The 23,279-nt window shown below is 35.9% G+C and overlaps 1 protein-coding gene across 2 annotated transcripts in view; it reads right to left on the bottom strand.

The window, feature by feature from the left end:
• Nucleotides 1–23,279, bottom strand: part of EIF5B (eukaryotic translation initiation factor 5B) — a 102,309-nt gene that overhangs the window by 22,611 nt on the left and 56,419 nt on the right. The window contains exons 5-10 of one of the 2 annotated variants that reach the window (XM_037807470.1): nt 20,799–21,016; nt 20,246–20,396; nt 17,537–17,635; nt 16,989–17,078; nt 15,277–15,351; nt 12,024–12,304 (exon numbers count right to left, since the gene is read on the bottom strand). In XM_037807470.1, the coding sequence (XP_037663398.1) occupies nt 12,024–12,304; nt 15,277–15,351; nt 16,989–17,078; nt 17,537–17,635; nt 20,246–20,396; nt 20,799–21,016 (914 nt within the window). Of the gene's footprint in view, nt 1–12,023; nt 12,308–15,276; nt 15,352–16,988; nt 17,079–17,536; nt 17,636–20,245; nt 20,397–20,798; nt 21,017–23,279 lie in introns of both variants that reach the window. The other variant, XM_037807469.1, reaches the window with a different exon arrangement.

A 23,279-nucleotide genomic window follows, 5' to 3' on the forward strand; every position in this document is an offset into this window, starting at 1 on the left:
TAGGAAATGGTCCCAGAATGAAAAACTTTTAAGAACTGTAGAAGTAGGACTTATTTACTAGCTAAGAGTAGTATATGACAGCCTCACAGTACGTGCAACTCAAATTCAAACATCATGACTTTAATTATGATTTGATATGCTTAAAAATTGCCTCCCACACTTGGCGAAATTGTTAAGCTTTTCTGAAGGGCAATGTGATACAGATTTGGATGTAGAAATTCCACCTCTAAGTATTTATCCTGAAACAATAAAATGACAAGTCACAGAGAGGTACTTGTACAACAAAAGTGTTTTGTTCACTGCAGTATTGTTTATAATAGTGGAAAATAAGTAACAACTTAATGTTCTTCAGCGGAGGATTTCGTGATGAGTGTCTTCCAAACATCATGGCTGATACCTATCTGGCTGCCAAAGAATCAACTGGGTAGAGGTCCCAAACCAGCATGGAGATTCTGACACAAGAAATCCGGGAGGAAGTTCTCCAAATTCTAAAATACACCAAGATTTTAGAACTATGAAGTTAAATTAGAATCCTTCCGTAAAACAAATATAAAATGGAGCTGTTAAATATGCTGAGATGGGACTTCTTCAACGATAGAACGAGGGGTTTGGCAAATCCTTTATCCAAAAAGCAATGATAAAACTGGGTGCAAAACAGTTAAAAAAAAAAAAAAATCATTTAAAGATCATGGAAATTGGCCAAAGGAAAATAACTAACAAATTGAGAAACATTTAACTGAAGAAAGTCTTCTGACCCTTAGTAAAAGCAATGCAGGTCGGTGGAGTTTTAAACTGGGACTATCCATCACCCTCCACGCACTCCTCTAGCTCCATGGAGTAGGACTGGGTTAGCAAGACTGTGGAGGTCATGCACTGGGCACTGTCAAAATCAACAGTGAGCTCAATGGCATACACAGGAAAGGCTCGCAGCAAAGACTAAGCTCTTGAAACTGGAGGCGCAAACAATAACCTGGAAGATCAGCCAGAAAAGTCACAAGGAGATCCCCTGTGGATTCCACTTTTCTCTGGTTATCTGGAAGGCTGTGCTGATGCTGACGGCTGTGGAAATAATGAAAAAAGACCAGAGAGGGCCTTATTGAGCCACCCATTCTTGACTCAGTAAGAGGCCTTGCAAACGCATACCAAAGTAGACTAGTAAACTGACCCAAGTTTGAATGCATTCTTTAAGCCACACTAAAAATGTGGAAGCTTTACTGCCTCAAAGTCTTTAAGCACAACCACTGACCAATCACTGGCTAACCACTAAGATAAATTGACCCAGATGGAATCCCTAGAAAGCCAGGTTTAAAAATAAAAACAAAGAAGAAACATCAGCAGCTATATACCACAGGAGAAACAAGTTCCACCAAATTCATCCACACAATTCACCAAACAAATACAGTTACAACCACCACTCTTGTGGGACCAGCAGAAATCAGACTTGCTACAACATATTATCCGAAATGTCCACCTGCCAACAAAAAAACTCTAAGAAAAACAAACAGGAAAGTTTGACCTATAGCAGGGGAAAAAGTAGTCAAAAAAAAAACTGTCCTTGAGGGGTCCAGATGTTAGACCTAGCAAACACCTGAAAGCAGCTACTATAAATATATTTAAAGAACTAAACCAAGTTTAAAGAAATGGAGGAAAGTGTGATAACAATTATGACTCATCAAAAACAGTATATCAACAACAAAAAATTATTTTTTAAGAATCACATGGAAATTTTGGAGTTGAAATGTTAAGTAAATTAAAAACTCATTAGAGAGGCTCAACAGCTCATCAATTTCTGAACCGCTGAATGAATTCAAAATTATCCTGAAACTTTCCACAGAAATTATTTTGTCAGCACCCATTCTCTTAAAACCTGCTTGTAGTGTTTTGAAGTTCTGTATGTATTCATGTTCTAACTTAGCTTGGAATGTCTCTTTCTTCACGCTAATGGAGCCAGGGAACAGCTTGTCCACAAACTGACAATGGGCAGCCCCTGGGCACCACTGTTCAATCTTTCTCAAACTCAACTGCAGAACTGGAGTTGAGATGTCACTCTGGTGGACATTCTTATGCACTATATAGATAACACCTCTTAGGTTTTAATGTATTGGAATAGCTAGAAGTAAATACCTGAAACCATCAAACTCCAACCCAGTATTCTGGACTCCTGAAGATGATTGTACAACAATGTAGATTGCAAGGGGTGACAGCGTGACTGTGAAAACCTTGTGGATCACACTCCCTTTATCTAGTGTATGGATGGATGGGTAGAAAAATCGGGACAAAAACTAAATGAAAAATAGGGTGGGATGGGGGGGGATGATTTGGGTGTTCTTTTTTACTTTTAATTTTATTCTTGTTCTGATTCTTTCTGATGTAAGGAAAATGTTCGAGGATAGGTTGGGCTGAATGCATGGCTATGTGATGGTACTGTGAACAGTTGATTGTACACCATGGATGACTGTATGGTATGTGAATATATTTCAATAAAACTGAATTTAATTAAAAAAAAATTCAACTGCAGAGACTCTTTGATCCACACCAGCATCTCACATCAACTTAGTTATCACCAGTCACTGATGTCATGTATATGCTCACTGCCATCTGCTTGGCCGCGACCCAGAGGCCACCTCTGGGACTCTCTTGATGTGTATGTTGGTATGTTTAATGGAGTTCAAAAGTTCCTGAAGCTATGTTCATTTTCCCTCATTTTTTTTCCTTCTATTCCTCAGACTGGATAATTAAAATTGTTCCATCTTTAAAAAAAAAAGACAGATTAATCTGAACAATGGAAAGAATAGAGAATGAAAAAAAAAACAAAAACAGAGCCTCAGAAACCCGTAGGACACAAACAAGTGCACCAATTTTCATGTAATGAAAGCCCAGGACAGGAGACCAAAAAAGAGGCAGAAAAAGATATGTGAAGAAATAAAGGCCAAAGGAAATCCACACCAAGAGACACCATAAACTGCTGAAAGCCAAAGTCAAAAACAAAAGCTTGATAGCAACAAAAGACCACTTGTCATGAACAAGGGAACCCCAGTAAGATTAATAACTGACTTCTCACCAGAAACAACGGAGGCCAGGAGACAGTGGGATGGCATATTTAAAGTGCTGCATGAAAAAAAAACTGTCAAACAAACATTCTGTATTGCAGGAAAATTATCCTCAAAAACTGGAGGTAAAATAAACAAATTCCCAGATTAAAAAAAGACTAAGAAAATTTACTGTTACCAGATCAGCATTATGAGAACCACCACAGGAAGTTTTTCAGGCTGAATGAAGTGACACCAGATATAACCTGAACTCAGATTAAGGGGAAAAAAAAAAAGGACCAGTGAAAGTAAATATATAGGCAAATACAAAAGACAGCAAAAATGTCCATTTTTCAACTTTCTTCTCTTGATTTAAAAAACTTCAAGAAACAGTAATTCTACTGCTTGATCCCATATATATGAAATTCCAGAAGAGTCAAATCTAATAGAGGGAGAAAATAGATCAGTGGTTGCCTGGGGAGAGGAAGGAAATGGCGATTAACTATAAATGGGCAAAGGAATCTTTTTTTTTTTCCTGAATAAGCAGGAAAAAAACTTATTTATTAAGTACACATGCAGAAGGGCATGTGGGCAGTTTTGCAAGGAAAGAGGTGAGAGGTGAGAGGCCTAAAGGAATCATACTGGAGTGATGGAACTATTCTAAAGCTGGATTATGGTGATGGTTCCCAACTTAGTAAATTGGACTGTACACTTTATACGAGAAACTTTCATGGTATGTAAATTATACCTCAGTTAAGTGTTTATTAAAAGGTTTGATTACCAAAAAAAAGAAAGAAAGAAACTATATTGGAGACATCAAGTTGAGTAAAATAAGCCAGACTCAAAAGGACAAATACTGTATAATCTCACTGGTATGAAATAATTAGAATAAGCAAATTCACAGAGTCAGAAACTAGAATAAAGGTTATCAGAGGCTGGGCAGGGAGTAGGGAACGGGAAGATAATGCTTAATTAGTGAAGAATTTCTTTTTGGGACAATGGGAAAGTTTTGGTAATAAAGGGTGATGATGGTAGCATAACATTGTGAATGTAATTAAACACCACTGAATTATATATTTGAATTTGGTTAAAAGGGGGAATTTTAGATTGTATATATGTTACCAGAATAAACATTTAAAAGAAAACATAGGTCTGTACAATACAAAGAGTATACCCTAACATAAACTATGGACTATAAATAATAATATAATTAGAGTAATATTCTTTCACCTGTTGTAGCAAAGGTAAAACACTACTGCAAAGTATTAATAATAGGGAAAAACTGTGCATGTGAAGAGAGTTATATAGGAACTCAGTATTCTCTGCATGATCTTTCTGTAAACCTACAGCTTCTCTAATTAAAAAAAAAGTATAGGAGCCTATAATATATAAAGAGGTAATAAAAATTAACAAGATAACACAAAAGCAGTGAGGGAGTGGGAATGAAGCTATATTGTAGCAAAGAAATGACACCAGACAGTAACTCAAATCCATGGGAAGAAATGAGGAACACCAAATATGCTAATATAGGTTAATATAAAAGACTCTATAAATATATTTTTTGCCTTTCACTTAACTCCTTTGAAAAATATAAGATCAAATAAAGCAATAATAACAACACTTTTGTTGGTTTACAACAAATATACACGTATGACAATAATGGCATAAAGGAAAGGAGAAGGAATGGAGCTATACTGAAACAAAGTTTCTATGTTTTACTAGAATTAAGTTAGTATTAATCAAAAGAAGACAATGATAAATTAAGGCATATATTTTAATCACTAGAGGAACCATGAAGAAAATAACTAAAAATAAAGCTTAAAAAATTTAACAAAGGTGTTAAAATTATATTCTAGGAGATGGAAGAAGATGGCAGCATAGAGAGGAATGGAAGCCAGTCAGTCACCCTAGAACAATTAATAAACAATCAGAAACAACTAGTAAATAATCTGGAATAACTGTGGGGAGACAAACGTGACCATCCACTCACCATACACAAACCGGAACTGGGAGCAATGCCCGAGATCACAGCATAAAATCTGTAAGTAAAAACTGCAAATCCATGCTGGGAGCCCCCTCCCACCATGGCCCGAACTGTAAAGCCTGAGAACCCCACCCCCACGGCAAACTGCAAAGCTTCACTGTGCTAGAGAGCAGCACTCTCCAAGCAAGCGAATATAGCTCAGCTGAGCTCCAACTGGGATTTTAATTAACGAGTGGACTGCTCACGACAAGCTACGAACCCCCAACAAGCAGACAGAGGCTTTTGGTACAACTGACCTTGGAGAGCTGGAGGACCTCTCTGGGAGGGAGGGAGAGCCCAGAGGACTGGGTGCTGTCTCTGGTCGATGGGTGAAGCTGAGGGGTCTGCAGACTGACCATGAAGGGGGGCATTGTGTCCATTTTTTGGCTCAGTGGAGAAAGCCTCAGCCGTTTTCAATTCCCAGAGCTCAGACTCAGACAAGGGCAGAGACAGCACAGTCAGAGACTATTCAAATGCTAATGACTCTCCCCAGGGGATGTATCTTCTCTAAGAGGAAAGAGGCTGTGCCAAGCTCTACTACCCGCCTTCCATTCATAACCAGACTCCAGAGCCTGGGAGAAAACAGCCACATGCCACACCTCCTTACACCAGTCTGGAGCTACAGGCTGACAGGCACTACCTGCTGGGCAGAAAAGCACAGTGACTTAAGGCCTCACAGGGTGTACCAATCTAAAACACCCTCAGGGAGACGGGATACTATTGCCTCCTACTAGACCTGAGCCCATTCTGGTCTGGGAAAACGTGATTGGGGTAACTAAGGAAACCAGATCCCTAGACAACAGAAAACTACAACCTACACTAAGAAAAATGAAGTTAATGGCCCACTCAAACTCCACTTCAACTGAGATACAGGAATTGAAACAACTAATACTAAATCAATTCAAAAAGTTTAGGGAAGACATGGCAAAAGAGATGAACCGTATAATGAAAACACTGGGCATACATAAGGTAGAAATTGAAGTTTGAAAAACAACTGACAGAATCTATGGAAATGAAAAGCACAACACATGAGATGAAGGACACAATGGAGACATACAACAGCAGATCTCAAGAGGCAGAAGAAAATATTCAGGAACTGAAGAACAAGGTACCTGAAAGCCTACACACAAAAGAACAGATAGAGAAAAGAATGGAAAAATATGAGCAACGTCTCCGGGAACTTAAAGACAAAACGAAATGCAGGAACGTACGTGTCATGGGTGTCCCAGAAGGAGAAGAGAAGGAAAAAGGGGCAGAAGCAATAATAGAGGAAATAATCAATGAAAACTTCCTATCTTTTTTGAAAGACATAAAATTACAGATCCAAGAAGCGCAGCATACCCCAAACAGAATAGATCTGAATAGGCCTATGCCAAGACACTTAATAATCAGATTATCAAATGTCAAAGATAAAAAGAGAATCCTGAAAGCAGCAAGAGAAAAGCAACCCATCACATACAAAGGAAGCTAGATAAGACTATATGTGAACTTCTCAATAGGAACCATGGAGGCAAGAAGGAAGTGGAGTGATATATTTAAGATACTGAAAGAGAAAAACCACCAACCAAGAATCCTATATCCGGCAAAACTGTCCTTCAAATATGAGGGAGAGCTTAAAATATTCTCTGACAAACAGACAATGACAGAGTTTGTAAACAAGATAACTGCTCTACAGGAAACACTAAAGGGAGCACTACAGACAGAAAGGAAAAGACAGGACAGGAGTGAGAGGTTTGAAACACAGTTTTGGGAGACAGTAGCACTACAATGTAAGTACACTGAACAAAGATGACTATGAGTATGATTGAAAGAGGAAGGTTAGGAGCATGCGGGACACCAGAAGGAAAGAGGAAAGTTAAAGACTGGGACTGTATAACTCAGTGAAACCTAGGGTGCTCAATGATTATGATAAAAGGTACAAATATGTTTTTACATGAGGGAGAACAAATGAATGTCAATATTGCAAGGTGTTAAAAATGGGGTGGGATTGGGGGGAAAATAGAATCAATGCAAATAGAGACTATAGTTAACAGAAAAAAAATTATATTCTAACAACCATATCCACAATAAACTTAAATGTGAATCATTTAAGACTCCAATGAAAAGGCTGTCTGATGGGATAAAACAGCAAGATTGAACTTCATGCTGTCTACAAGAGAAAGAATGAAAATAAAATGTTGGGAAATGATAAACCATAACAGAATTGAGTGGCTATACCAATAGACAAAATAGCCTTTATGACACAAAATGTTATCAGAGACGAGGGACATTTTATAACGATAAAAGCGTCAAGTGAACAGGATAATACAGCAAGTGTAAACAAATATGCACTTAAAAACAGAGTCTCAAAATACACGAAGAAAAAACTGATAGCACTGAAGGGAGAAATACACAATTCAACGATCAGAGTGGAAACGTGACTCTAAATAATGGATGGAAGAACTACACCCCAAAACCAGCAAGTTTACAGGAAATTTCAACAATATCAAGCAACGACCTAACTGGCGTCTATAGAGCACTTAACCCACCACCTAACTAGCATCTATAGGACACTCAACCCACCAACAGCATAATATACATCCTTCTTAAGCACACAAGAAATATTCTAAAAGAGACCACATACTAGGCCATAAAAAAAGTTTCAATTAGTTTTAAATTATAGAAACCATACAAGGTATGTTCTCCAGACACAATGGTCAGAATTCAGAATTAATGACAGAAGGAAATTTTGCATATCCACAAACCTTTGGAAATTACAGCAAACACTTCTTAACACACGGATCAAAGAAGAAACTGTAAAGGACTTTAGAAAATATTTTCAGCAGAATGAAAACAAAAGCATGAACATATTAACATTTGTGTGACATAGCTAAAGCAGTACAAAGAGGTAAATTTGTAAGTACAAATTTACGTGGGATTAGAAAGGAAAGATCTCAAATCAATAAGCATTCTTAAGCTTTCACCTTAAGAAATCAGATAAAGAAGAACACACTAGATCCAATCCAAGCAAAAAAGAAGGAAATACAATACCATGAAAATCAATTAAAGAGAAAACAGGAAAACTACAGAGAAAAATCAATGAAACCAAAAGTTGGTTCTTTAAAAAGATAAAAAAAAAATTCACAAATCTTTAGCTAGACAGACCAAGAAAAAAGAGGAGACACAGATCACCAAAATCATAAGAGGGGATATCACTACTGACCTTACAGAAACTTACAGCACTGTAAACAGATACTATCAACAACTTCATGCTCTTAGACAAAACAAATTATTAAAAAGACAAAAATTACAGAAACTAATTTAAGATGAATAGAAAATCTGAATAGACCTATGAATAAAGGAATTGAATTAGTAATTTAAAAATCTTCCCATAAAACAAAAGCCCAGGCCCAAAATGGCCTGGCTTTTGTGAATTCTACCAAATATTTAAACAGGAAATAATACAATCCTTCTAAAATCGTATAGAAAAGGATTTCAAAAGGAAGAAATAAAATTGTCTTTTTCATAGATAATATGATCCTTCTTGTAAAATATTCTAAAAAACCCATAAAAACTTATTAGAATAAAAAATTTTTAGCACATTTGCAGGATACAAGTCAATCTATGGAAACCAGTTATAGTTCTAGAACTAGCAATGAATAATAAAAAATAAAATTAAGAAAATTTCATTCACAACTGTACCAAGAAAGGAATACAAGTAGTAATATACTAAAAAAAGAATTGCAAAACTTGTATTCTGGAAACTACAAAACATTGGTGAGAGAAATTAAAGAGTATCTAAATAAAATGGAGATAAAATCCATAGATTATGTTCATGCATTAGAAGAGTCAATATTAAGATGTTAATTCTCTCCAAAATTGATCTACAGATTCAACACAATCCCTATAAAAATCCCGACAAAAACTGAAAACATAACCCTAAAATTCATGCGGAAAAGCAACCAAAAATAGCCCAAACAACCTTGAAAAGACAAAGTTGGAAGATTTACCAATTTCAAAGCTTACTATATAAAACTATATTAATCAAGACATTGTGGTACTGGGATATTTAGGAGAAGGATAAACATACCAATTATCATTAGACGCTGTTATATCAACACTAAATGTTATAATTTCTATGATAAACACTAAGAATTAAAAAAATGAATTGCTTCCAAACCAGCAGAGGAAAAAAATAAAATAAAACCATTAATCAAAAGTAAGCAACAACCAGTGGAAACGAATTGACAGCTATCAACTCTCACATAATGGTCAAAGAATTTTTGACAAGGGGGCAAAGACCACTGAAAAGGAAAGAAAAGTCTCTTCAACAAATGGTGCAGGGAAAAATGGATCTCCATTTGCAAACAACGAAGGTGGATCCTGACCTCAAACCATATACAAAAATCAACTCAAAATGGATCAAAAACCTAAATATAAGAAACCAAACTATAAAACTTCTAGAAGAAAATATAGGGAAGCATCTTTAGAATTTAGTATCCTGTGTTAGACAATGGTTTCTTAGATATTACATCAAAAGCATAAACAACAAAAGAAAAAATAAAGAGGACATCATCAAAATTAAAAATTTTTGTGCAAAGGATTTCACTATGAAAGTACAAGACAATTTACAGAATGGGAGAAAATATTTGGAAATCATATACCCAATAATGGTTTAATACACAGAATATATAAAGAAATCCTACAATTCAACAACAAAGGACAAACAACCCAATTAAAAACCAGGCAAAAAAACTTGAAGAGACATTTCTCCACAGAAGATACACCAATGACCAAAATACACAGGAAAAGATGCTCAACATCATTAGCCATTAGGAATATGCAATCAAAAAGTCACAAGATACCATTTCATACCTACCAGAATGGCTACTATTTAAAAAAGAGAAAATAAGTGTTGGAAAGGATGTGGTGAAATAAGAACACTCATTCATTGCTGGTGGGAATGTAAAATGGTGCAGCCACTGTGGAAAACACTTTTGCAGTTCCTCAGAAAGTTAAGCATGTAATTACCATATGACCTGGCAATCCAACTTCCAGGTATATAGCCAAAAGAATAGAAAAGAAGGGACTCAAACAGATATTTGCATACTGATGCCCACAGAAGGCATTATTCACAATTGCCAAAATATGGAAGCAAACCAAGCGCCCCTAAATGAATGGATAAACAAAATGTGGTAAACACATACAATGAATATTATCCAGCCATAAAGAGGGATGAAATTCTGATACATGTGATAACATGAATGAACTTGAGGAGACCACGATGAGTGAAATAAGCCAGATACAATAGGACAAATACTGTATAATAGTGATATGAAATAATTAGAATAAGCAAATTCCTACTCAGAAACTAGAATACAGGTTACTAGGGGCCAGGGTGGGGGTAGGGAACAGGGAGTTAATACTTAATTGGTACAGCATTTCTGTTTGGGGTGATGGAAAAGTTTTGGTAGTATGTAGTGGTAATAGTGACACAACATTGTGAATATGACTGGCAGCACTGAATTGTGTATTCAAATGTGGTTGAAAGAGGAAATTTGGGGTGTGTGTATATTACTAGAATGAAAAAATTTTAAAAACCATAGGACTGTACAACACAAACAGTGAAGACTACTGTAAGCTATGGACTGTGGTCAGTGGTATAATTATGGTATTATTGTTCTATCAGTTTTAATAGTGTGTGATGGGGAGTGATGGGGAGGGAGTGGGGAGGGTGGGTATGAAAGTCCTATTTTTTCCTCCATCAACTTACTGTAAACATGCAACTTCTCTAATTAAAAAAAGTACATAAAAAACAAAAGAGGCCCATAGCATACTGTTATGCTAAAAAAAGAATATGTATTTATAAAATTTATTATCTAAGTTATTTTTTAATTAAATATTTTTAAAACTTTAATCTCATACACAGAACTATTAACAAGCCTGGAGAGTGGGGTGATGGGATAATCTTTACTTTTTGCTTTGTACAGGTTTTTGTTTGTTTTTCAACCAGCAAATACAGTACAGATATTTCACCAGTCCCTCAGACGTGGGTACAGAGCAAGGAAACTGGTTCGAGTAGGTACTGTGGGAACAGGTGGTCATACCTGGGAGAAGGGAAGAGAATGCTACCGAAATCTAGAGGGCAGAGGGGAAGGATGCTACTTGAAGAGGACAGACCCCCACAACAAAGAATTTTCTGGTCTAAATGCCAATAGTGCCAAGGGTAAGAAATCCTAATTTAGAACTATTGACCTTTTGAGTCTTTCCGAAATTCAGAATACATATCCCTTTTTGGACTTAATAGAAGGGAAAGGTAAACACTGACATATAGGTTTTAAAACAAAACAAACAAGAACAACAAAAAAGTTAGATTTATACATGAAAAGATGAAGAAAAAAGAAAGCTAAAATACCTTTTAGCTTCAAAATAGTTTAGCATCCTCAAGCAAGCTAAAATACTTTTTAACAGATTATTTATGTGAGTTGACAGAACTAAAGAAAACTTTCTCTGTAAGTCCACTGAATTAAGTAGGAAAAACAGAGCCCACTAAGTATGTGTCTTCACTGAATAAAAGCCTCTTCAACCCACCAGATTTTAAAAAATTAAAGTGATCAGATGTCTCATACTGACTAATGTAAATATGTGAGAAAAACACATAACTGACATTTATAACTTAAGGGTATCTGCTCAGACTACCTCTGCATATCTATAAACGAAGGCATGCAACTAAAATTTGGAAAAAACAAAAAAGTGATGAGTCATTCAGCATTCTGAGTAAGGAAAGGGAGTGAAGTCCTTGGATTACAAGTGTCAAAGACTATTACATCTAAACATTACCAAAAAAATGGTAAAAACACCACTCTGAAAATATATTTTTTTAAAGCTGTGCTCAATGAAACTCCTTAGTTGTAGAGTATGCTGTTTGCTGTAAGACTGAGCACAAGAGGGAAAGGGGAAGAAAGGCGTAAAGAGAAGGGAAAGATAAATACCTCAATCCTCCGTTTTGCTTTATCATAAGCCCTTTCTTCTTTAGTTCGATCATCATCAGAATCAGATTCAGATTCTGAGCTCATTTCTTTACTTGTCTTTTTATCTAATATTTTCCCTGCATCTTTCTCATCTGAAACTTTTTCATCTTCCTCATCATCTTCACTGCCTTCGCTTTCTCCTTCCTCTTCGTCTTCACTCTCTTCTTCTTCCTCCTCCTCCTCTTCCTCCTCCTCCTCCTCCTCTTCAGGGTTTTCTTTTACTTCTATATGCACAGTATTGCCTTCTTTCAGGGAAACAAATAGATTTTCAAATAAATGAAAGTTAAAATGAGACATATGTATCAAGAAAGAGACTTTAAGGTAAGGGACAACAATACTGAAAGTATACTAATAAAACAGTACCACTGTAGTTATAGCATTAATTGCAAATTAATGTCTTGCTGCATCATAACTGCAAAGTGTCTCTACGCTATAGTGAAAACTGCTTATTTCACAGTGAAAATGTAATGCATAAATCCATACTGAAATAGGTGTGGGGGGGGGGGGAAGCATTACTGAGCCAGGATCCAAGGGAGGAGAGAAACCTAGTGACATGAGCCCAGTATTTAGTTCTACTTTATACTTGAGTTCATTTGCTGACTCTGGAAGAGACAACTGAAATGCTAATCAGTGCTTTTTAACAATCCCTCAGTGAAAGGGGGCCAGACACCGGGAGTCCTAGAGTACTAAGAATTTTGGAGGCAGGAATGGGTTGGACACTGGGGAACATTCTCAATGAAGGGTGAAATCCTAAAGAGCTACACCTGGGGAGCTCCAAGGATTGGCAGATAACCTTCTGATCCTCTCAATCCTGAATTTAGCATTAAGACAACTTCATATTGCTACTTCCCTCAGACTCCTTGCAGAAGTAAATATGAATCCTTTCTGGAGAAAGACAACACTATCCTTGGCCTCAAACTATTTTATACAGCTTAACGAGTGCAATGCCCAGGACAATATACAAAAGTAACAAAGCACAGCAGACAACAACTGACATGAGGAAAGTCAGCATACAGATTCCCTGAGCAGTTCCATATACTGAAGTTATAAAACCAAAATTCAAAACAACTACACTTATAACATTCAGGAACAAAAGACAAGATTCAATATGTAAGAAGAGAAATGTAAACTATAAAAAATAAAATGAAAATTCTAACACTGGAAAACACAAAAGATGAACTGAAAGGAGGGATTTCACAGCAGAGTAGGAACAACTAGGTAAAGAATTAATGAACTAGAGGACAGATCAGAAGAAACAATCCAGAATGAACCACAGAGACTCAAAAGGGTGAAAATAGAGAAAAGGGGATAAGTAGGTGGATACAGTAGGAAGGTCTATCATAGGTGTTAATTGGAATCCCTGAGGGAAACAATGGCTCATTAATGATGCAGAACTGTTAAGACCATAAATAAAAAGAAATCCACTCTGGGTTTATCATGACAAAACTGCTGAGAACCAAAGACACAAGTAAAATTTAAGCTGATTCCTGACGTTTCAACAAAAACAATGAAAACCAAGACAAAAGAATAATATCTTCAAAGTGCTTAAAAAAATAAAATTTCAATCCAGAACTCCTTACTCAGTAAATATATCCTCAAGAATGAAGATGAAATGAAGGCATTTTCAGAAAAGCAAAAATAAAATGTGTCACTAATAAATACATGCTAAAGGAAATACTAAAAGGTACTCTTCTGATAGCATGAAAATGATCCCAAATGGAAGGTCAGAGATGCAGGAAGAAATGAAGCACAATGAAATGCTGAGTATGTGGGTAAACATAAATAAAAATTGACTGTAAAAAATAAGAATAATAAACTATTATGGGGTTTAAAATATACACAGAATTAGAAGAAATGTGTGCAAGGATACATAAATCAAGAGGTGGGTAAATGTAGTTCAAGAAGTCTAAGGTCCTTGCACTGTCTGGAAAGAACGTAACATTAGAAATATAGTTCAAAGATGTGTGTTAAAATCTTTAGAGTAACCACTAAAACAAAATGGAAAGTACAGAACTTCCAAATAAACGGAAAGAGACAAAATGTAATAAAACACAAATCAAGCAATCCTAAAGAAAGGAGAAAAAAAGAAAGGCAGAACAAATAAAGAGCACTTGGTAAGATGATAAACTTAAAACCAATGTATTTTCAACAGTTCCTTGTAAATCAAAACTGATGAAGTTATATTTATATCAGATAAAGTAGACTTTATGCATTAATGCAGAGCATCAATGATAAAAGTCAATTCACCAGAAAGATATAAGATTGTATTCACATAATAAGACAGCCTCAAAATTTATAAAGCAAAAATTAACAGAATTCCAGAAGAAATAGATTTCTAACAGAAACGGAAAAAAAAAAAAGTACAGAAATAGAAGACTTGAACAAAATGATCAGCTAATTTGACCTACTTAGAGAGAACAACGCATTCAGCTACTGCAGAATGCAAAGATTTTACAATCACACATGAAACATTTACAATAATTAACATATGCCAAGTTGTACAACAGGTCTCAATATATTTCAAAAGATAGATGCATATTCTCTGATCCCAGTGAAGCAACAAAAAGATGATTAGGAAATTCCCACATGTGGAACTTTAAGAAACATACTTTTAAATAAACCAAAGGTATAGCTGAGAAATCAAAATAGAAATTAGAAAATAGTAATGTACCAAAATCTGTAGAATTTGGCTAAGTAAATGCTTAAAGAAAAATTTATAGCTTTATATACATGTATACGGCTGAAAAAGATCAGAGAGGCAAACATTTATCTCAAGAAGTTAGGGAAAAAAACTGCAAATTTAACCCAAACAGAGTCGAGATTCAAGCAATAAAGGAAAGAAAATAATAACCAAGAAAAATACTTAGATGTTTTTTATTCCTAGTGATTAGGAATTATACTATTTATTCATATTATACATGCATTACCCTTAAGGTCAAGAAGCTTTTATAGGCCAGCCTTAATAACCTAACTACACTTAAAACATCATCACTATGAAAAACTGCATTCTATCTATCTATCTTACAAATGACCTTCTTATTCATAAAATGAAATCCCCATGAGGATTTAAGAACCACGGCAACAGAGAGAACAAGACAGGTCCATGTCCCTGGGAATGTTCAGAGGGCTTTCATAATCAGACTGACTATTCATGTAAACACATATACTTCTAACAACCACCAGATTTGTCAACATGTGCTTATGAGCTATTCACCTTTTTCTCTGTCCTCATCACTGGCCATAGCTTCCCAATCATCCAATCCAGCATCCTCAGTTTCTTCTTCCTCTTCTGTAAATAAAATTTTTCAATAAAGACACAAAAATTACCTGGAAATATGAGGCTTTTAGAAAAGTGGGAAACTATGCTCTGACATAAAAAGAAAAGGTTTTAATTATGCAAAAAATATATACATCATTTCAGTATTTTTGGAACTCTATTTCAATATAGTTAGCATGTTACAATTTACTGTTACTAAATGCGTCATAATTTCCTACTATTTTCAATATGCCATATTAGGCTTAACCTAGATTTCATATATAAGGTAAGTGAAATATTAGACACCCAGACACTGAAATGTTCCTAGCAATCTGAGAAAGGATACATGTACATACTCAGTTCTTACTTGAGGACAAATGAAATTTCATATATCTCTCCTTTTTGATCTTTAACTCATACTTACACATAAGAATTTTGCTTTCACCTTTACAGATACACCCAAATAATAAGTTGTAGGTACAAAGGTACTACAACTCCAGTTGAAAATAAGAACTGAACGTAGTGCTTTACTACAGACCCCCCCACCAAAATAGGCAGAAAGCTACATTTAAAAATTGTTTAATATTACAGACTTCATACTCTCCTTACCAATTACAACTCTCTTTTAACAGAAACCCAAAAAGGCAATAAAAACTCATCTCAAATAAAAGGAAAATGAGGGTGGGGCATGGGGTATCTGCTTCCCTGCAATAATTATTATTTACCAATAATTTTGGATAAGTCATTCTGAAGAAGATATGAGAGTGGAAAATGTCTCTAAATCAGCAGTTATTTTTGGTGGTACAAAAATGTATCCTTTTTCAGATTGTTAGGAACATTTCAGTGAACTGCTATGAGTCATATCAATCTGAATTTCTCCAATGCAATCATATTAATACCAAGCTGATGTCTGCCCAGGTGAATAATCCTTTTCATACTGAGAATAGGAAAGAAAAAAGTAAGGAAAAGAACTATCAACGATATCATTTACCAGTGTGGGTCAAATCTCAATAATCTCCAAGGCTGTCTCCACTCCCACTCCTATCTTTAAATTCTAGGGATTATCTTGATTTTACCGTTTAGCTCCTTGCTATTCTATCAGTGTTCAGACTCATGAATGAGAACAATGTTTACCTTAAAAAAAAAAAAATCAGGGGGGGGAGTTTGCATGACTTTCCTATGAAACTACAAATGCTCAAATTAATTAAAAAAAAAACAAAAACCTCACACACACATGCTCGTGCAGAACGAATAAGCTGAACCCTCTTATTGATTAGCAAATAGTAGCTGATCTTCAAGGTTTCAAATGCCAATTTTTTTTGTTCTTAGAAAGTTCTAATTAAAATATGCTTTCAATTTGCTTCTGAAGCATAAAGAAAGAACTTTAGTTCTCAGTACCACCAGATTTTGACTGATACAGAAAATCCAAAACCCTCCATCCCCTCTACAAAAATTTTGCTGACACTACTAAAGAGAATAAAATTGATTCAAATCTCACTTTCATTCTTTTTAAAGGTGGGAAATGCTAAGAAGTAACTATAAAGAGAGAAGAAAAGGCTATCCATCCAAATATTTGGTTTCCCTAAACTATTTAATGGTAACTCGAAGACAGCTATGACACATCAAGGCCATTTAATAGGAATTCATCAATCACAGCTAATACTACCGACCTGGGTCAACAGGAGGTGGTGTCTCATCTTTTTCTGGTACTTCTTTTTCCACAACTTCTATAGCAGCACTTAATTCTATGGGTTCTGACACTGAAAAAAAGGAAGAAACTAAGTTAACAATACTTTTTTAGTACATAATTTCTGTAGGATACTCTGTTAAACGTTGAAGAAAACCAGTAATACAAACCTATTTTTTTGGCAAGTGTAGAAAAATGCTAAGTATCAGTCACTCGAATGTTTTATAGAAAACTACTCTTCTGCTTAAGGAATGGAATGTAAAATCACAGAGAAGGAAGAAAAGAAAAATATGAGTTTTGCTTTTGAGAGTTAACAATAGTGATTCATAAGGTAAGACCCAGATTTTTCGAAGTAAAGTACTTTTTCCATTACTGTCATTTGAATCAGGTGAGAATGATGACATAATAGGAAACAATCTATAGAAAATAAGTTTCAATCTGCATATCTGATTTGGTAACTTCTTTTTAAAAAGACATTCTGTTTTGAAAGTTGTGGGAAAACAGTAAATCAGAAGCTTTTTATATACAAACCTTCTTTATTTTCTAGCAGCTGTGGTGGCTTTTTCTTCTTTTTATCTTCATAAACTGGCCTTTTCTTTGGCAAAGAGTCTTTTGATGGCACTTCAACACCTGAAAGATAAAATTTGAAAACTTCAGGTTTATAATACTTGCACATTACTGAGAAATATTATTTAAAAAGAAAATACTTCATTTACCTCCGAGATACATACCCTAAAAAAAGAACAACAAAAGGACATTCATGGAAGACACTATTTATCTGTTTTATATATTGCATTTTTAAATTTACAAACAGTAAAATCTCTTTGGTGTACGATTCTGTGTTTTGGCACACACCACCAGAGTGAAGACCCACTGTACAGGCCTGTGGTAAGTCAGATCTTCCTCACAGCCTTAGCCCCTGGGGACTCCTGATCTGTTCTCCAGCCCAAAAGATTGGTTTTACAAAATGTCACCTAAATAGAATCTGGCTTCTGTCACCATAATACATTTAAAATTCATCTATACTGAATCTTAAATGTATCTATATTGTTGCATGTATCAATATTAAATTTTTTAAATTGTTGAATAGCATTCCTCTATAAGGATGCACCATTGTTTCTTTATTCATTCAATAGCTGAAGGATATTTGAACTGTTTCAAGTTTTTGGCAATTATGAATAAAGCTGCTATGAAAATGTGTGCACAGCCTTTTGTAAAAACCTTTCTATTGGGTAAACATCTTGTAGTGGGACTGAAGCGACATACAGCAAGTATATGTTTACCTTCATAAGAAACTGCCAGGTGTTTTCCAAGGTGGCTTTATCACCTTGCATTCACACCAGCAGTGTATAAAAGTTCCAACTGTTCCACATACTTGCCAGCATTTGGTAAGGATATGTGCATTAAAATTTTTTCATTCTCGTAGATGCACAGAATCTCACTGTGGTTTCAATTTGAATTTCCCTAATAATCAATGATGTTGAGCATCCTTTTCGTGTGCTTATTTGTAATCCTTAAATAGTTTCTTTGGTGAAGTGTCTGTTCAGATCTGTCTGTTTTTAAGTTGGATTGTGAGTTTTCTTATTGTTGAATTTTGAGAGATCTTTACAGATATTTTTATTACTCCTACATGAGATATGTGATTTGCAGATAATAATTCTCAATCTGTAGGTTGTTTTTGAATTCTCCTGATGGCATCATGCAGAGCAAAAGTTTTTCATCAGACTTCATCAAAATTTATCACTTTTTCCTTTTATGAATTAAACTTTTGGAGTCGTACCTAAGCATTCTTTGTCTAACAAAACATCACAAAAATTTTCTCCTATTTTCCTATACAAGTTTGATAGTTCTACATGTTATATGTAGATCTACAATCCAATATGACTTAATTTTTGCATAATGTGCAAGATTTAAGACTAGGTTTTTTTATTGTTTTGCCTATAGACTTCCAATTGTTCTAATACCACTTGTTGCAAAGACTATAATTTCTCCACTGAATTGCTTTTAACCAATGACCAAAAAATAAAAAGCAACTGACCATTTATTCATTTATGTTCTGAACTTCTGATTCTGTCCTACTGATCTATAGGTCCATCATTCTGTCAACATCATAGTGTATTAATTAGTGAGTCTTGAAATCAGGTAGTATGAGTCCTCCGGTTCTCCTTTTTCAAAAATATTTTGACTGCCAGAACTCATTTGTCTTTCTGTATAAATTTCACAAAGAGTTTGCAGATACCCACAAAATATCCTGCTCTGATTTTGACGGGGTCTGCACTGAATCTACAGATCAACATGGGGAGAACTGACATCCTAGCCATACTGAATCTTCCAATCCATGAACATGATATATCTCTCCATTTATACCGGCCTTCTGTGACTTTTTTCATTAGTGTTTTATAGTTTTCAGTATATAGACCCTACATATAATAATACATTAGGATTATTACAAAGTATTTCAATTTCTTTTTCTCTTTTGGAGGGTGTTATTGTAAATGGTACCATTTTTAAAATTTCCAGTTGTTCACTGCCAGCATACAAAAATACAACTGATATTTGCATATTGGTCTTGTATCCTAAAAACCTGCTCACCTCACTTAATAGCTCTAGTATTTATTTGTTTGCTTGGTTTTGATAAAGTCCGAGAGATTTTCCATGTAGATTATCATGTCCATCTGCGAACAGAAATTTTACATCTTACTTTACAACCTTATACCTCTTATCTCTTTTTCTTCCCTAACTAAACTAGCAAGGATATGTCAGTGCAATGCTGAACAGGTGTGGTGAGAGTGGACATCTTTGCCTTATTCTGAATGTTACATGGAAAGCATTTAGTCTTTCACCACTAAGTACAATGACAGCTTTAATTTTTTCGTAGATGCCCTATATGAGAAGTTGCTATCTATTCCTGGTGAGTTTTTAACATATATGGATGTTGAATTGTGTCAAATGATTTTTCTGCATCTATTGAGATGATCATGTCATTTTTCTTCTTTGTGCATGTACGTATATATTTGTAGATATGTTATCATTCATCCATAGATTTTTGTCATAGTGTAGAAGTCATCTTCCTCAACAATGGAATCACATTACTGCTTCCTTACATTTTTATTGGACTTTTTCACAGCATTTTCACAGGAATTCTCCTTTTGCTTCAATCCAATTCTCCTTCTGAACGTTACAGAGATATAACTGCATGAGAGAAACTTATAGACTATTCAGTTTATTAAGAAAACTTACCCTGAGCTTGTAGAAGTTTAAGTGTAGCTTCGGCTCTGGCTCTGGCTTCTCTCTGGGATTTAGTTAAAAGTTTCCCTTCTTTTTTCAAGCGTTCTTTCCTTTCTTTTTCTTTCTGCTTTTTCCTTTCTCGTCTTTCTTGTTCTAATCGTTCCTTTTAAAGAGGTCATGTCAAGCAAAAATTTTATTACCTTAATGAATTATAAAATTTAAAATTAAACACCCAAGCTTCAACAAAGCTCTTAGTATACATGTGAAGTATTATGGTAGGAGAATCCAAATTAAAGTATTTTTAATGTTGTACATAACGATCATTAATTAACATCAACATTGGAGTGGATAAGTCATTGGTAACGATACACAAGCAAGTTCTATGTGTACTGGGGAAATAAAATTAGGATTTCTACTTCATCCTATTATTTATATCAAAACAATAACATAAGAGAATCCTCATACAACTACAAAATTTTTAGAAATAGAAGTTTCGAGATATTTTAGATGACAAGAGTTTTTAAATTAAACACAGTATCAATTTCAGCAACTTCATGAAACATACCTCTTCTTTACGTTTGGCTTCTAATTCTTCAAGTCGTTTTATACGTTCTTCCTCTTCTCTCTTTTGTCTTTCTTCTTCTTCTTTAAGCTTAGCCAAAGCTTCTTGCATAGCTTTAACCGTGGCTTTGCTAGGTCCTTTTTTCTTCTCTTTCTCCTTTTCTTCTTTTTCTCCTTTCTTTTTCTTCTTATCTTTTTTCTTTTTGTCACCTTCATTGTCATCTACCAAAGAAAAAAAAGGCAAAGACTTTATTTTTAAGAAAGTCATTTCTTAAGGCAATGATGAGCAAATTCCAGAATTCGAGAGCCACTGGGGCCAGGTCCAGGGCCTCCAAGCCATCACAAGCACCTGAATACCTAAAACAACTGAGTAACCACAATGCCTCAGCAACAGGCCTTCTGAGAAGCCTACGATGCTGCATTGCTATCAGTTGTCTTGACCCATCCAAGAAGACAGGGGAAGGGAGCACCAGTTTGGGAGAGGGGAACGCTGCATCTAATGAATCTCTGAACCCACAGTGTCTGAGCAGAGTGGCTGGCACATGGCAGATGCTCAAGCAGAAACTGTAATGTATAGAATGAACTAACTCCAACCTAATGTTCGTGTAAATAACTTCACTTCTATAAGCTGGAGATGACAAGAATAATGCCTACCTTAAAGGGTTAACTGGAGGATAATAGTTAAAAATATAGATGAGGGAAAGAAGATGGCAGCATAGAGAGGAGTGGAAGTTAGTTAGTCCCCCTGGAACAACTAATAAACAGCCAGGAACAACCAGAAAATAATCTGGAATAACTGTGGGGGGACAAACGTGACCATCCACTCATCATACACCTACCTGAACTGGGAGGAATGCCCAAGATCGCAGCATAAAATCTGTAAGTAAAAAATGCGGTCCCGGGCCAGAAGCCCCTCCCTCCATGGCCTGAACTGCAAAGCCGTGCAGTGCTAGAGAGCAGCTCTCTCCGAGCAAGCGAATATAGCTCAGCTGAGCTCCAACTGGGGTTTTAATTAGTACATGCTCAATACAAGCTATGAAACCCCAACAAGCAGACAGAGGCTTCTGACTGACCTTGGAGAGCTGGAGAACCTCTCTGGGAGAGAGTGGGAGCCCAGAGGACACTGGTGCTGTCTCTGGCCGATGGGTGAAACTGAGGGGGGCTGCACTGATCCTGAAGGGGGTCTTTCTGTCCCTTTTTCGGCTCAGTGGAGAAAGCCTCAGTTATTGTCAATTCCTAGCACTCTGACCCAGAAAAGGGTGGAGATAGCGGAGTCAGAGTCTATTCAAATGCTAATGACCTCTCCACAGGGGGTATATCATCCCTAAGAGGAAAGAGGCAGTGCCAAGCTCTACTACCTGCCGTCCATTCAGAACCAGACCCCAGAACCTGGGGGAAAACAGCCACGGGCCACACCTCCTTACACCAGTCTGGAGCTACAGGCTGTCAGGTGCCACCTGCTGGGCAGAAAAGCATAGTGATTTGAAGCCTCACAGGGTGCATCAATCTTCTAAGTCACCCTCAGGGAGACTTGAAACTATTGCCTCCTTCCAAGACCTGAGCTTGTTCTGGTCTGGGAAAACCTGATTGGGGTAACCAAGGAGGCCAGACGCCTAGACAACAGAAAACTACAACCTACAGTAAGAAAAATGAAGTTACGGCCCAGTCAAAGGAACAAACTTACACTTCAACTGAGATACAGGAATTGAAACAACTAGTGCTGGATCAATTCAGAAAGTTTAGGGAAGATATGGCAAAAAAGATGAAGCATATGATGAAAACACTGGGTGTACATCAAGTAGAAATCAAAAGTTCAAAAAAACAACTGACAGAATCTATGGAAATGAAATACACAACACAAGAGATGAAGGACACAATGGAGACATACAACAGCAGATCTCAAGAGGCAGAGGAAAACTCTCAGGAACTGGAGAACAAGGCACCTGAAAGCCTACACACAAAAGAACAGACAGAGAAAAGAATGGAAATATATGAGCAAAATCTCTGGGAACTTAAGGACAAAATGAAATGCAGGAATGTAAGTGTCATGGGTGTCCCAGAAGAAGAGAAGGGAAAAGGGGAAGAAGAAATAATAGAGAAAACAATCGATGAAAATTTCCCATCTCTTATGACAGACATAAAATTACAGATCCAAGAAGCACAGCATAGCCCAAACAGAATAGATCCAAATAGGCCTATGCCAAGACACTTAGTAATCAGATTATCAAACATCAAAGATAAAGGCAGAATCCTGAAAGCAGCAAGAGAAAAGTGATCCATCACATGCAAAGGAAGCTTTTAAGACTATGTGCAGATTTCTCAATAGAAACCATGGAGGCAAGAAGGAAGTGGGGTGAGATACCAAAAGAGAAAAACCACCAACCAAGAATCCTATATCCAGCAAAACTGTCCTTCAAATATGAGGGAGAGCTTAAAATATTCTCTGACAAACAGACAATGACAGAGACTGGGAACAAGATACCTG

Source organism: Choloepus didactylus, chromosome 17 (genome assembly GCF_015220235.1).
Source record: "Choloepus didactylus isolate mChoDid1 chromosome 17, mChoDid1.pri, whole genome shotgun sequence".
Taxonomy (NCBI): domain Eukaryota; kingdom Metazoa; phylum Chordata; class Mammalia; order Pilosa; family Megalonychidae; genus Choloepus; species Choloepus didactylus.